Raw genomic sequence first — 16712 nt, 5'->3', positions numbered from 1 at the left:
ACTAAAAGCCCTCAGTTTAGCCATTTCAAGAACTTTGCAAGCATGGATAGAGGGAGAGCAAGAGGCAGAGGAGGAGGAGGATAAGGTCAAGGTCGAAGAGGACCCCTATTTCTGATGATATAAAGCAACTTTGGTGGACCATGTCATCAACCATGGCCTGACTATGAGGGAAGCTGGGCAGAGAGTCCACCCACATCTAAGCCGCTTCACAGTGGCATCTGTAATAAGAACATTCTGACTAGAAAACAGGTATGTCTTCACCTCTCTACCTTCTACTCTGCTCAGATGGTATTTACAGCACTGTACTACAGTATATCACATTACCACATCACGTGTACAGGGTATTGCAGGGTGCCAATGCTCCTTTTGCAGCCAAAGTGGTAGTTTTCGTGAAACATACCATGATTACTTATATTGAGATGTTTTAGTACAGTGGATGATACAGTATATACAGTAAAGTACTGTAAGAAAAAGAAGCAGACCGATGACAATTTGTGGTTGTATTTCTCTAGAATGACTAGAAGACCTTCTGGGGGAGGACACCAACGCCTGTTCACACAACAGCAGGAACTTGCCATTGTGGACCTAGTGAGGGCAGACAATGCCATCCGTCTCCACCAGCTACGACAGAAAATACTTGCAGACAGGCAAGTGTTCAACAACATAAACCATGTGAGCATCACCACCATCAGACGCATCTTGGGAAAACACAACATCACCATGAAACAGCTCTACAGGGTCCCATTTGAGAGGAACAGTGTCCGGGTCAAAGGACTTCGAGCTGAATATGTATGGTTAAGTATAACTGTCCTTTACATTTACAATACAATATTGGTGAAATCCAGTAGCAGCTGAATATGTACCATATCAGTACCACATGGATCCATTCGTAGAGCTACACAGGTACCTGTGTGATGGGGTGAGGGTTCTGTATGTGTAGCACTGTAGTACAGTACTATGTTTTTTTTGTTACAGAGAATCTTGGCCATGGATGGAGCTGCACAGCCTCATGAATTAATTTTCATTGATGAAGCTGGATTCGACCTGAGCAAAACAAGACGACGGGGTCGTAATGTAATTGGCCACAGGGCAATTGTGCACGCGGGCAGCACGGGGGTAATATCACATTGTGTGCCGCCATAAGCCTTCGAGGGCTTCTGCATCATCATGCAAAACTAGGTCCATACAACAGCCAACATAAACTCACATTTCTAGATGCTCTCCATAATATAGTTGTACAGAATAGACCAGATCAGCCCAGGTATGTGGTGGTATGGGATAATGTCAGTTTCCATCGGGCTGCTCTGGTCCAGGCCTGGTTCACCAACCACAATCAATTTGAAGTGGTATACTTGCCCCCTTACTCACCATTTTTAAACCCTATAGAGGAATTCTTTTCGGCTTGGAGATGGTGTGTATATGACCGCCAACCACATGCCCACATGCCTCTTCTGCAGGCAATGGAACAGGCCTGCGGCGACATTCAGGTGACAGCAATCCATGGATGGTTTCGACATGCAAGGGGATATTTTCCCCGGTGCCTAGCGGGAGAAGACATTGCTTGCGCTGTTGATGAGGTCCTGTGGCCAGACCCCAACAGACGGCGGGATCCATGAGCCCACGTATGCACAATTGCCATGATTTTCTGTGTTTACAGTATAGTGTTTTTTTCTATTATTAGTATTATCTTTTTTGCTTTATCTGAATTCATGTTACTGCAATGTACAATGCTGCAATGTACAATATTGAGTAGGCCTATTTGCTTTTTTGGTTGTTTGAAAATGTGCCTCCTGAAAATATGCCTTCTGAATAAACATTGAAAATCAAAGACTGCAGTGTTTTATATGAAGTAGACTAGTGTGTTCCCCCCGATCTGAAAGTGTATGCATATGATGCAAGTATTTGTCATTTTGTCATCAGAGTTACATTTTGACAAAGGAATGTTAGGTTTTGATAGCAGAGTTTAGGTTTTGATAGTAGAGTTTCAATTTGACACAAATGTGAATGGTATATTTCCCAGTGTTGTGTCATGTTTACTTGTGTGTAGAGTTTTGGCACAAGGAGCGAAGTTTTGCAAAATGTGTTCAAGCAACGGGCAAAAACTGTAACACCTCTCTCATGATTGATGTAGCCTATTTCATCCTTTAATTAGTGCTTTGCATGGTTGAACGGTGTAAGAAGATGGCTTGGGTCTGTGTTGCTTGGCTGTGTTTTGATGCTTGCATGCCTTCTTATACTGAATGGGGATACTGTTGATGTGTAACTGTGCTAATGACTTGCTTCTTCCTGTAGCTCTGCATGGCTTACTGAGAAAGCTTATTTGTTGCTCTAGTTGTCTGTATGGTGTCTTGCTGACTTCTGTCTGTATAGTTTAACCTGTACTAATGTCTTGCTGTTTCCTGCTGCTCTGGTCTAAAATCATCTGGCCAAAGGACTACAGTTGAAAATTAGCCGGCTGGCTAACACTGGCACATTTACAGAAATGTTAATTAATGTGTGTTGTCCTTTATACAAATAAAGAATAACAATAAGAATAACAGCTGGCTGTTTATCACTAATCAACTGCAATAATATATTCTTCCTAGCTGCGTGTAAGAATACAAAAGAGTCTGGTTTTTTTAACACTACATATCTAGCAGGGAGACCAAAAATAAGAGACATTGGCCCTCATTTATCAACCTAACGTAGAAACGAGCCCAGATATGACCGCAGAAATCATCTTACGACAGGCTTCACGTGTGATTCATGAAACATTCGTATCACACCAATCAGAGCGTAAGAATGGTCGTACATTGATAAATGCAGCGGCTGGAAACAATCGTAATTTAAATATAATGCCCCTTTTGAGGCCTTGCCCCTACAATTCACGACATGTCGAGACGTAATCTGGCTAAGAAGCGGCACTTTTCAGAGGTGGAGATTGAAACCTGATTGAAACCCTGATAATGTATGTACTATTTCGCAGCCTGAAAACTGGTATTAAAGGCTGTTGAAAGAATGCAGAATGGAAAGAGATCACTGATGCGATCAACACTGTTGCCGTAGTAAATCGGACTCCCGCTGAAGTTTATTTAATTTATATATCCTTGACACATGTATGCTATTAGTCCTAATAGTAATATACAGGCTTATTTTGCAATCTCCTAGGCCTACATGGTGTACCTATATTTAAATAAACACGCATTGGTGGAGTTTATGCAGTGTCTTTTATTTTAGTTTTTTCATGAGTCAGAGCCAGGCAACAACTTTGAGGGAGAGCGGTGTCCTCCGCCAACCGTGCTGGACCACCACCTTGACCCTGTCTCCTTACAGCAGAGGGGATGGAAAAACAAGCCAAAATATGTCAATCAATGGCAGAAATAAATCATTCACTATGGTCATTAACAACACTTTAAAAGAGAAACGAAAACCTGAAGAATAAATAAAAATGTTGTCATGTTTGCTGTATTGAGTATCATTGCCAAACATAACACTATAACTTTTAAAAGCGAGGAATAATATCTTGTGTCCTTTCGTATAGCCCCCAGTTGGGGCTGTGCTGGACACTGCTCTCTGGGCATCGGGTCATCTGGCTCCATCACTTATGGCACCCTGTTTTCCTGCGAGATGTTGTGCAGAACCCCACAGGCTAAAACGTATAGTAGGGTCCATATATATATATATATATATATATACAATACAATACAATATACATACACAACATACTAATACAGACGATAAGGGAACATCTGCAACCTGTCAGGATCAAAGTTCACTTCTAACATTCAAAACTTATTTTTCTCAGTAGTAATATTTTGACTATATGCATATTAAGTGTGTCTTTGAGCTGAAAGCTGCATTCTTCTAGAGTAAATGACTCATTAAAGGAGCGCTCTAGATTTATATATATAGAAAGGAGGGGGACTTGCCCAGAGCCAGAGACGCTTTTGCTTGAGGCTGCTGCATGTCATGATGAATGTTGATTGGCTGATACACGTCTAACATCTACCAACCAGATAGTGTTGTGGGCGGGACATGAAGTGAGACTCAGTGTGAAACCGGAGCAGGGAGAGAGACTCAGAGCTCTAGCTGAGACAAAGTAGAACACCTTTTATTTCATTAACTTTACCCACGGGCCGGGTCGGGACAATATTTCCCGCCACTATCCTCCATTGATCAAGCATTTGTGTTTTTTTTATCATTAATGTATTAGCCTAAATGGGTGGGGAGAAAACTATGCCTCTTCCATTCTGAATAAACAAACAACACAGTTTACATAATTCGTCCTTGCATTGTTGCATTATTCATTAAGATAATTCTAAACAGATTTCTGTTCAAACAACTCGGAATTGTAGTTGAGAACGTCAGTTATAATGGCCCACGTATTAAAAAATTGTCTGGTTTAAATCGGGCTCAGACTCATAATTACAGTTAATGTGTCGGGCCGGGCTGGGCTCCGACACAACGTGTACGGGCTCGGGTAGGGTTGGGCTTGGTTTTTTGGGTCCGATCTAAGCTTTATTTCAGACAACAGATGTGCTCCCTCCATTTCTGTTTTTATATCTCGGATAAAGACACATTTTAGCTCTTTAATCTCTCAACCTGTTATTATCATGTCTATCATTCTGGTTTTGAGAACTGCTGCTTGTTGTTGTCGGTGGGATCTTCTTTTTGTGTTTTGATATTTACATTTTAATGTTCTTTTATACAGCACTTTGGTTAGATTAATCTGTGTTTAAATGTGCTCTAGAAATAAACTTTACTTACTGAAAGTTAACATAGCAATATTTTACATGTGTTGCTTATATTAATTAATCAGAAATCACAATCAAAACAGTAAAAACTGGTTCCCAAGATTGATTGTTTATTAATAATGTGTATTACAGTATATAGATGATAGATTACAGAGTGATATAGACCAAGATATAATGACAAGTTTATAACATTGACAAAACTGCAAGATAGAACTATTATAAATGCATTAAAGACAATTCATATTCCTTCATACACAATATAAAACATCACATAATCTTTAGATTTAAAATAAAACATCAGAAATACACACACATAGCCCAAAGCAGTGATTACTATAATCATACACATCCACAACAACATCAAGAAAAGATCAACTAACTCAATATATATACAATATAATACTATATATATATACACAGCATACTAATACAGACGATGAGGGAACATTTGCACCCGGTCAGGATCAAAGGTTCACTTCTAATATTCAAAACTTATTTTATATTATTATAATAATAATCATTGGGTATTTATTACTTTAGGTATTTATGTCTCATTTCCCATCATTTCTGTTTGTTGTTTTTGTAATCTCTCTGTCTTTTATGTTCTTATTTAAATGTTTTCTCCGCATGAATGTGTCCCATCCCTTGTTTTAAAGCCAGTGTATACCAGGCTGCATTAAAGCCAGTGATGAAATGATCATATCCATATTAAGTGTGTGTGTGAGCTGAAAGCTGCACTCCACTCCGTGTCCTCTGGTTCACAGCGACTACAGCAACACAGAGCATCAGCAGCAGAACACTGAGCACTAAGCATCGCACTTTGAAGAAGGTGGAGTAAATACCAAAGGGCTCGATGTACACTAACAGCGTTCTGACTGTTGACACACACTGATAATCATGATGTGGGTCAGTAACTGCACACCAGTACTCCCCTGCGTCTCCCACTGAGATATTAGAGATAACCAGGCTCCCATTATCATAGTACCAGCTAACTCTGTTGATGCTCTGATCTGAATCTACACTAAAGATTCTTCCCTCTGTTCGGTTTGACTTGATAAACCAATCATGCACCTTACCCTCTCCCCAATCGCTGCATCTGAGAGTGACTACTTCTCCCTCTGAGAAGAGCTCTACAACAGGGGGGCCAAATTTGGGGCACACCACCATCAAATAGTCTTGCTTTCTCACAGAGGCTTCACAGAAGTACCAACCTGAGTGATTTAACATTAGAGATGAAAACACCAGCGAGTAGTTGTGGTCTACTGAAGGAACAGTCTGGTTTTGTTGTCCTAGGTTGGTGATGGAGAGTGTTTTGTTAATAACTTTCACCCAACGTGGGGGCTGGTCATCAGCGGAGTCAGTGCTAGTGCACGGCAACACAGCGGTCTCTCCCACTGAGCCGTAGATTATCTCATAGGATACCAACTGTACAGTGTGACTGCTAACACACTGCTGTTGGTCCATCACCAGACATCTGTACTCTGTAACGTCTGTTGTTGTGACGTTCGGTAGGCCTACAGTAAGAGCTGATGTGTTTGTGACCACTTGGTATCTTCCTGTAACATCGTCCCGAAAAACTCTACTCCATGTTTCTTGCTCATATCTAGAGTCCCGTTTGAGCCACTGGACATCCAGATTGTCAGCTGCTTCGTCACATGGCACGTCCACTGTTTGTCCAACTCTCGCTCCTCTAACTCTCTTATTTACTGAAGTACAAACGGTAATAATGATGTTGTTCTCATGCGTCACGTTGCCCTCAGTCCAACATTGCTCTTGGTAAGGGCCGGAGTCTGAATGGGTCAGGTGGAGGATGGTGTAAGAAGTAGTATTCACCGTGCTGACAAGTCGTTGTCTCAAGTCTTCAGGTACCGAGGAGTTCTTGGACCAGAGGTCAGAGGTGTTCCACAGGACAAGCTTCTCTTCACCAACAAATTTGGAGATCAGGCAGGAGTTGGTGTTGTTGGGGAGGTTGAAGGTGTAAGAGGTCCTTTCCTTTTGGATGATGAGCCGTTCTTCTGCATGGATGTTGTTGATGAGAGCAAACAGCAGGAAGGAGAGCTCTGTGACTGCAGCCATTCTGCTCCGAGGTCGACAAACACTGACCGCGCTCAGCTCATGCGCTCTACGCCAACCCTCAACCCCCTTTTTTTTTTTTTTTAACAAAGATAACTTCTTTATCTCATCATCAGAGGAAACTTTGCAGCATCAGCTCTAATCAATGTCCTTTACACGACTCTAAAATCATGGAGGCTGATGGGTCTTCATATACACATTATTCAGAGAGGAGAGGAAACATGCAGCCATAAGAGAGGGGTGTGTGTGTGTGTGTGTGTGTGTGTGTGAGCGTGTTTGTTATCATTATCCAAGGATGTGTGTTCCTACTCCTCCTTCAAAGGGCCCTGACGACAGCTGATGCCTTTATTTTGCTCATCTTCCTTCCCAATGACTGACTCTCACTTTTGAGCTAAAATATTCCAACTGAGTCGCCTCTTTATTTCCTCTTTTGGATTGTGTTTTTGTCAACAACAAAAAAACATGAGTTGCACCACATTCCCTATATCATGTTCTGTTAATGTAATGTGTTAATGTACAGTATATTTCTGCAAAGTATTGTCTGCAAAATGGAATCAATTGTTATTGAGTAAATTAAAATCCAAATCCATTGGACAAAGTGTCCATTTTGTGTGTGTGTGTGTGTGTGCATGCGTGCGTGTTTGATTACCAGACAAAACAGAGAAGGATGAGGGAAACCTCATTACCAGATCGATGTCTGCTGCTGTCTGCTGCTGTGTGTACTCCATAACACATGGAACTACCCAATCAAAACTACAATATGGAAGAATTATATACAAGGGAATCAATTCCTTATCCGGATTACCTGTGAGCAACTATTCTTTCATATCTGATATTTAAGATATGAAAATCTACTTTACTTTTCATACTTTACTGTCGTTGAAATTGGCTTTATGCAACATACACATGATAAATGAAAGCCATGTTCATTTTTTTTAATTCATTTTAAAATTGTTTTATTGATTTATGTACTTTTAATTCTGCCCTTTCTTCTGTTGTATTTCTCCATATAATGTAACCATGTGTGCGGTTTAAATTTGCCATCAATGAAGTCGATGTTTAGCTGAGATTCACCTACGTGTACAATAAGCAGAGTTGATAGTGTAGGTTAGTAACAGTGTACAGGTAACAAAGTACTAGTTACCTAGAACTCTTAATAGACTGTAGTAATTGCTCAATGTGTTTCAACTGCCTTATTGTTTGTTTTTATATATGTACCTAGGACTCCCTGGAAAGCAAAACTCACACTGAGCGAATTATTCTGATAAAATTAAATAAATTGAACAGACAGCTATACTTGGAGAGACATCAGCTTTTCGTTTGCGGTTAAGACACTTCCTGTTATTTAGCACAACTGTAATTTGACATGAACAGTATTTACAAGTTAGAGTGTCAAACTCAATTTCTCTAAAGGCCCACTGGAAAAAGAGAATCACATTGACGGCCAGACATGTATAGTTTATTGACAATGAAAAACGTTGAAAATAGCACCAGAAATGTATGAAATAGCGTAAAAAATTACGGAGAAAAACCACCGGCAAAAACGTTGGGAAAAGCACCAAAAATGTTTTTGAGAAAAAAAAAAAAAATCCCCAAAACATTTAAAACAGTATAACTAACGTTGAAAAAAGCCCACAAAATGTCAAAAATAGCTGCAAAAATCTAAAAAGTGCCAAGACTGTCAGGGAAAAAGCGACAAAAACTAGGTGGGCAAAAAGTTATTGTGAACCTGAATCGATACGCGGGCCGGATCAAAGTTTGTGAGGGGCCGAATTTGACTTGACTTTGACACGTGTTATAGACTATTAAACACCTTTCAATGTGATGAGAGCATGGCATGAATATGTTCTTCCAAAGACAAGTAAAAGCATGCAGTTCCTTTTAAAACCATACAACTTTATTTATTTGATGACATCCTGCCACAGATCAGCCAAATGGTAAAATGTGAAAGTTTTCATTGACAAAACAAAGTGGATAAAAAGAGAAAAACATGAGAACGCAGTCAAAGACCATTTGATGTCTCGTCCTGACGTTGTGTCCTCTTTACTTGTCCACCCCTCCTGGGCATTTGTTTCCTCTCTCTCCTTATCTTTCTTTTATATTATTATCTTCCTTTCTGTGTCTGTTTTTCATCAATGGCCAGGGCAGAGGCCGGTCAGCTGTTTCATCACCAACTTCAGCATCCACAATTTACTTCCGTGCTCTTCTGCGATTGGCATTTTGTTACCATGGCGGTGACATTGGCTGTGGGTTCTGGAGGTAGGACATCACAACTGCAGAGATGGACAGCCTGCAGACAACACAGAGAACGGGAAACAACACCATGTTCAAGTTTGCCATCTTAGTTGCATAGCCAAACTAAAAACACTTTGCTACCCTTAATGTAATGAATTTCCTGTTCAGAATTATTTTGGGGTGATCCATAAATGTTGGGAGAAAGTGCGTAATTTATATCCTTTTTTTGCAGTTAAAAGATTATTAAAAAAAAAAAAAAAAAAAAAAAATTTATATATTTATATATATATATTTATATTTATATTTATATATATATATATATATATATATATATATATATATATATATATATATATATATAAAATCACGAGCAAAATTCAAAAAGCAATGCACGCTGGTTGGCAGATGTCCTTTATTTCCTTCAATTAGAACAAATTAGACTTCTACAAGGATTTCTTCTCAAACATTTTGGAAGGTATGGAGCCCATTTTTTCTATATATTGTTATAGTTTCTCACATATTCCCGATTAAGACTAGACTAGCCTAAACCTGGCAATATGTCCCATTTTGTACTGATAGGGTGACTACCTATTGCAATGTTTTGCTGAATGTGGATGCTGTGTGTGTGTCTGTATTTTTGTATTTAATCTTCATTACTGACTGTGGGGGGGGTTGTTGTGTTTTGGTTTGCTTTAATTTGTTGTTAATTTTGTTTTGTGTATGTAAGCAAAACAACTTGTTTTTATACATATATTTTCAACTGCTTTTGTATTGCTGTTTTGAAATTAAGAAACAAACCTAAAAAAAAGGAGAATCTGGAGAATAACAAAAACGTTCATAGTATAGGGCTGACACCTATGCATTTTGGCAGAAGCCTTTATTGAGGTGTAGCCGAACAGTTTCGCTAGCTTGGAATTTTCTTTCATGTTTGCATTTTTTGCAGGCCATGAGCACCTCTGATTGTGTGACTTTTTAAATTACTTTTTACTTATTGCCTATAATGCAAAAAACACACTCCAGTTCTCTTTCAATTATTCAACGACATATTTTGCTGACATGTTGGCATATTATTAAACTGAGTGAATGAGTACAGGTCTGATTAGCACCAACGCAGGAGATTGGCATGGTTTTATTTCAGTCAGCAGGTTTGATTTGCATTGTGAGATGATCTTATGGAAAGTACCCCATGCCAATCTCTAGGTATGGTGAAGGGTAGCCTATGTGATGATGTGGGGGGGCTATTTTAATTCCAAAGGCCAAGGGAACTTTATCAGGATGCATAGTATCCTGGATCCATGAAATAACTGGCCTTTAAAAAATAAAGAGATGCCTGCCTCTATGGGAATATAACATAGGGGTGTGCTGACTTATTCCCCCGGTATTTTAAGGAAGAACATTTATTTATTTACGATACATTAATCATTCACAAAGAAAATTGGTGTCCTTAAAAAGGTTGGATTTTTCATCTTCTTTTTTTTTTTTAAATTAGGGAATTAAGATCAATTTCCAAAAGATGATTTTGTATTCCTGTTTTTAGTCAACTTTAGCATAGGTGTATTCACATATGCTTAGCACTGTAAAAAGAATGTATCCCTGAGCCAGGAGAAGCCACTGAGGGGTTAATTCATCTCAAACGTGAATGAAGACCTGATTACCCCAATGACATGCTTGCCCTCCACAGCTCTCTTATCCTGTATAGGCTCACCTTTGTTTAATAACACAGGGATACTTACATCATATCTTGGCTATTGACAAATGTCCTAAAACTGGCCTTGAACCAGGTTCTATGCTCACGAGGCGGGTGCATTAATGTCATCGTCTGACATTGCTTGCTGAGCCAAACATTTTGAATTACTAAACTACGGGTGCATCAAGCTTGTCTTTAATACAACCTCATCTTGACGATGGACCAGAAGGTTTTTCGCCCTCATTGCTAATCTGTCTGCGAGGCCTGGACAAGTGCCCTGCTGTAGTACTCTTTTAGAAGCAAATGGAAATGTGGCACCCCTGGAGGTCACACAGTTAAAAGCTTTTGGACATTAGCATTGGCTCATCCCAAGTCTCAGTAGCAGACAGAAGCGATTCAAACCTGCAGATTTAAAGGAGGAATTATTCAAGGCTTTAAGGTAAACACAGGAGTACCTGTTAGGGCTGTAGCGATACACTAATCTCACAATACGATACACGATATTCAGCTCACGATACGATATATATCACGATATTCAGCCAACGATACGATTTGATATAATTCGATACACTTACATCATTTTCTGAAAGATTTAAAGGGGACCGAGTGATTTTGGTGACATCTTGTGAGTGTTCCATTTACTTGGATTTAATTAATTGAACTGAAAACATCAATTACAGAATATAGGTCTCTGACTGGACAGAGAGTCTACAGCAGGGATCATCAACTACATTTTATAAGCAAACTCCTAAAAAACATGGAAACTCCCTAATGATAACTGGCTCTTTAACTAGAAAAAGATCTCAGACTAGGAGGCAGTTCACTGAGGAGTGATGGTTAAAGTCTGTGATTATGGAAGAATTATTGATTGGTGGAAAATGCTTGCAGAAAGAAAGGCTGTTGTCAGGTAAACATGTCACTGTCAAAGAGGCTGAAGCAAAAAGTTGAAGTGGAAAAGCCAAAATGATTTAATGATGAATGGACTGATAAGCAGGCTATGAACTCGTCATGTATGCCTCATTTGCAATGAAACAATGTTGTTGCAAAATAATACAACCATCATCATCATCACTGAACATAACGATCGCGTCATTCACGTGCATATTAAGTAGCTCCAGATTGTCCGCTCTAGTGGAGGGTTTGGTTTGTTCAGCCAGCAGTGAGGTTTACAAGAATTTGTCAAAATGTCCAGATTCCCGGCAACCTAAGATAAACAGTTAGACTACAAACCGACAGCTTTTGTTTTAGCTTGTTTGTAAAAATTTGCTATTTGCAGAGTAGAGCTGTGTTTGCGTAAAACAGCGCGGTGGACTGAGCAGATTGAAATATCGCTTTCTACATGTTGATGCCGGTCTACACAGGTGAGTGCATTGATAAGTATTGACTTTCTACTCACGAAGGTTTAACTGTAGCCTATTTACAGAAAAGAGACCAGCGTGAGTTCATCTGCCCCAGCGGCCGTTGCTAACTCTGTATCGTTCCCAGTCAGGTGCTGCGTGTTTTAACCTTTAACGCACACACATCTCGGCTCAGCTGTGTGTGTGTTTTAACGCACACACATCTCGGCTCAGCTGTGTATGTGGAGCTCGGTCATCGCTGTAGAGAATCCCGGCATGTGAATAGAGATGTAAATACAGGGGGCTGGGTTTTTGCTCTAAATGCTTGAAATGATAAATAACAGAACAAATTTTTTCCTCTTTACATTTTGTGAATTCATGATTATTCTGCGGGCCAGACTAAAAGCTTTTGGCGGCGGGCCGCCAGTTGACGTTGGCTGCTCTACAGCGACACTAGCAGCTGGCTGACCAAATCGCTCTTCCTGCAACGCGAACGGGGGTAAACAACACGGGGGATTTGAATGGGACTTATGTATCGATACTCGCGGCATAAAAATCAATACTTTCTTGGGGAATAAAATATCGATTTATATCGCAGAATCGATAAAATTGCTCAGCCTTAGTACCTGTATGTGCCCTTTACTCTGCAACAGAGAAGAGGGTACCGTCCCTGATAACTAGGACAGTAAAGATTCTCACAGTTTATCTAAATTAATGTTTTCAAGTGAGCACTAGTGCTGGGTATCGCCAATGATTTCTCAAATCGATTCACGAGGCTCCGATTGGATTCAATTTGCGATTCGATATCAATTAGGCTAGGGAAATTGCAGTTAGAATGCTAATTTAGCTTGGACATAAAAGATTCTCAGACAACTTAGGCTGTAAAATGTACAAGCAAGAAGCAACCTTCATATAGGTTCTATAATGCACCAAGTTAATGAAAAAAGTTAGTTTGAAGTACTTTTTACTAGAGCCCGACTTTTTATAGCCCATATCGATACAAATATTTGGCGATTTAAAAATCTGATATATCGGCCGATATACAGTACAGGCCAAAAGTTTGGACACACCTTCTCATTCAGGGTGTTTCTTTATTTTCATGCCTATTTACATTGTAGATTCTTACTGAAGGCATCAAAACTATGAATGAACACATATGGAATTATGTACCTAACAAAAAAATAACTGAAATAAAACATGTCTTATATTTTAGATTCCTCAAAGTAGCCACCCTTTGCTTTTTTGATAACTCTGCAAACCCTTGGTGTTCTCTCAGTGAGCTTCATGAGGTAGTCACCTGAAATGGTTTTCACTTCACAGGTGTGCTTTGTCAGGGTTAATTAGTGGAAGTTTTTCCCTTATTAATAAAAAAGCAAAGGGTGGCTACTTTGAAGAATCTAAAATATAAGACATGTTTTATATATATATATATATATAAAAAATAATCCAGAAACGCATAACAAAACATGAACAGATTTCCCTAACATTACACACATACACTGTCTGTATCGTTGTTTTTAATTGTCTGTATCTGTCTAGCCTATGCTAATGTGCCGAAACTGTGTTCAATGTTCTAGAAACCTGCTGGAAACCAGGTTTTAAACTGAGTCAGGCCCGTTTATATTATAACTTAATGTTACTTTTAACTTTCCTGTATAAGAAATGAAAAAATAAAATAAATAAATAAATAAATAAATAACATTAAGTTATTTGTAGTTATTTATGAGTCCTCACTAAAATAATATGACAATGCAGTTTTAAAAATAAACTTATATATCCGATATATTGGTCTGGCTCTATTTTTTACTTTAAACGCACGGTGCAAAGGCTAGAGCTGGGCGATTTGTTTCCCTAAAAAAAATCTATCATTTTATTATAAAAAAACTCGATTTACGATTTAAGTTGATTTCACCCCCACCTTCCATTTAAAACAAAATAACTGCGAACTGTAAATATATTTTAAAAATATATATTTATTGTATTTAATTAAAGTGCATCAACATAAACAAAATTGCAAAGGCAAACCCTTTCTCTAAGTGAAAAGTCACTGTGCAGTGTGCAACAAAGATTGTTAAACATCCAAATTATTTATACTGTATTTGGGTTAAAATATGAATCGATTTGACCTACCAACTCGATTTTTAAATCAAATCGATTTTTTTCCCAGCCCTAGTAAAGGCATATATCAAAAGATCGATTTTTGGATTTTATTAATCAATATTGATATAATTATTGTTTATATAAAAGCATCCAACGAGCACCATGTCATGGTACCTTTAACTTCTCAAGGTCAATGCCTAACCCCAACCAATCGGGCTGCTTCGTAGGGCGGGACTTACCTAGAAGTTGCATGGGAACCATAATAACGCTGCGTTGTGCAGTGATGGTACAAGAGATAGGTATTTAAGTTCAGCAGATAAGGACCCCTACATAGTATTTCCTATAGTAACACCAATGGTGCCGTATACTTACATGAAGCTGCTCATCATCTGTTTAGTGTCCTCCGAGCTTCTTGAGTTTGCAAAGCTGATGAAAGAGCAGTAGACTGCGATCCAGGCACACCACTTCAGCTGAAAGACACACAACATGAAGGTTAGCTGCACAAGCTTGTGACAGACCAAAATGTAGATCCATACACCGTATCAGATTACAGACAGTATTAACAAAGATGAACAAGGCTGAGCGGTTGAAGATGGATGAACACTTAGGAGAGAGCTCGACAACAGCATAGTTGAGAAATGGCACTGAATGAATAAGTACATGATGCTCTTTAATTTAAAGTGGTTTCGTTTTGGAAACATGAATGTATCCCGACCAGTATGCAATAGATACACGTGGTGTATCACCCACACACAACTCCCGAACAGGAGAACAGCACTTCAAGGAAAAAGCTATTCCGCAAGCCAAGGGTGGCTGCTATTATTTTGTACACCCCCAGTAAAACATACTGCTTTTGAGTGCATTGTTAGTACAAGTGTTTCCTGCCCTGACAGAAACCCTGAAACCTGGCAGTCATGGTCAGTCTTTGCCTAAGAGCTTCTGAGATATTTTCAGAAGTTAATCATTTTTTGCATTTTCTTTTTTTTTTACTTTGTTGATGGACAGATAATCAAGTAAATAAATGATCCACTATTGGACTGGGAGACCACATGAGTCTGCTGCTGCCCTTTCTTTGGTTAATGTGTCCTTAAAGCTGAAATTCAAAAGTTGCCCTTCATCTAAAAAGGTTAGTTTACCTTTAATCTTCTAAATGGAAGGACTGGGCTGAACCAAGGACTGTCGTTCAGGGGCAACACCCCTTTAACTCACACACACACACACACACACACACACACACACACACACACACACACACACACACACACACACACACACACACACACACACAAAAGAGAGGTGTGAGGGTGTGTGTGCAGGTCACCTTGAGCATCAGTCCACACATGCTGAAGATCATGCCGAGCAGGTTCATGTAGTCCGGCGTGGGATCCTCCAGTGTGGGATTGGACTCTGTGCTGGGAGGCTTGTACCTGCAACACCACAAACACACATTATATTAACTAAAACACAATGTAACACGCATGTATTTAAGATCCACTGGTTCTACGTTACTATTATTACAATATCACATTACATCCACATTCCAAAACCATAGGCATTACTCTCCTGCTATAACAGCTTTCACTTTTCTCAAAATCCACCAGATTTTGGATCTTGGCTGCAGGAATTTACTGCCATTCAGCCCAAAAAAAAAAAAAAGCATTAGTGAGGTCCAACACTGATGTTGGGAGATAAACCAAGGCCTGGCTCTCACAGTTGGCATTCCCATTCATCCCAAAGGAGCTGGAGGAGTTTGATGTCAGGGCTCTAGGCAGGCCAGTGAAGTCAGAGCATTTCATTATGAACCTGACTTTGTGCATGTGCTGGGCATTGCATTGCCGCACTGGCACTGAAACAGGCCTTCACTAAACTGTTTTGGAAGCATACTCGAGTCTAATCTTTGTTTCTGTAGAGGTTCCAGAAAGACAGTCACTGGTTAACTTTCGTGCCCCATGTTTTCACACAAACACAACAACATAATCAGTGGTAACTAACTGAAAAAAGACCGAGGAAATTACTTGTTGCATGAGCAAAGGGCATGGCCAAATAGCAGTGAAACACAGAAGGAAAAACAACCCATAAGCTAAAATATTAACTATTTAGTGACAAAATGTTAAACCACTGACAGCCGACTAGATATTAAGCAGTTATCATTATTTTGTGTGCGTTTAGTGGTGTATTCATCCCACAGTTAAATCAGCTAATCGCTAATCCCTTTAAGGTAAAACTTGGGTTAACGGTGAGCTCGTTAGCTAGCTAGCTAGCCGTTAGCTACCGTTAAACAAGCTAATACGGTTAGCTAATTCCATCAAGAACAACTTGATTTTCTGTATGAAAGACTCACCTCAAAATCTTATTTTGTCTCCTCGGGTCTGCCATATTGTTGGTAGCCATAATGTGTCACAATGCCCTCCTGGGGGGGTTTAATATTAATAACACTAAACTCCGGTGATCGAAAGACAGCTGATCGGCCTTTTCACGAACGGAGAAGAAGGTGTAGTAATATCCGGTGAATTGCAAAATAAAAGCGTAACATAATCCGTAGGCAAA

General features: G+C 39.4%; 1 protein-coding gene across 1 annotated transcript; it reads right to left on the bottom strand.

Annotated features, from left to right (window-relative positions):
* Positions 1 to 8681: 8681 nt before the first annotated feature.
* wdr83os (WD repeat domain 83 opposite strand) lies at positions 8682 to 16705 on the bottom strand. The gene is made up of 4 exons (XM_028566470.1): positions 16507 to 16705; positions 15487 to 15592; positions 14538 to 14635; positions 8682 to 9096 (listed from the first exon to the last, which is right to left on the bottom strand). The coding sequence occupies exons 1-4, from the start codon at positions 16554 to 16556 to the stop codon at positions 9030 to 9032; spliced, it is 321 nt and encodes a 106-aa protein (XP_028422271.1). The 5' UTR covers positions 16557 to 16705; the 3' UTR covers positions 8682 to 9029.
* Between the last annotated feature and the right edge of the window lie 7 nt (positions 16706 to 16712).

The sequence above is a fragment of the Perca flavescens genome, chromosome 2 (assembly GCF_004354835.1).
Source record: "Perca flavescens isolate YP-PL-M2 chromosome 2, PFLA_1.0, whole genome shotgun sequence".
NCBI lineage: Eukaryota > Metazoa > Chordata > Actinopteri > Perciformes > Percidae > Perca > Perca flavescens.
Note: the sequence above shows the minus strand (reverse complement) of the source record. Positions and strands in the feature narration are given on the sequence as shown.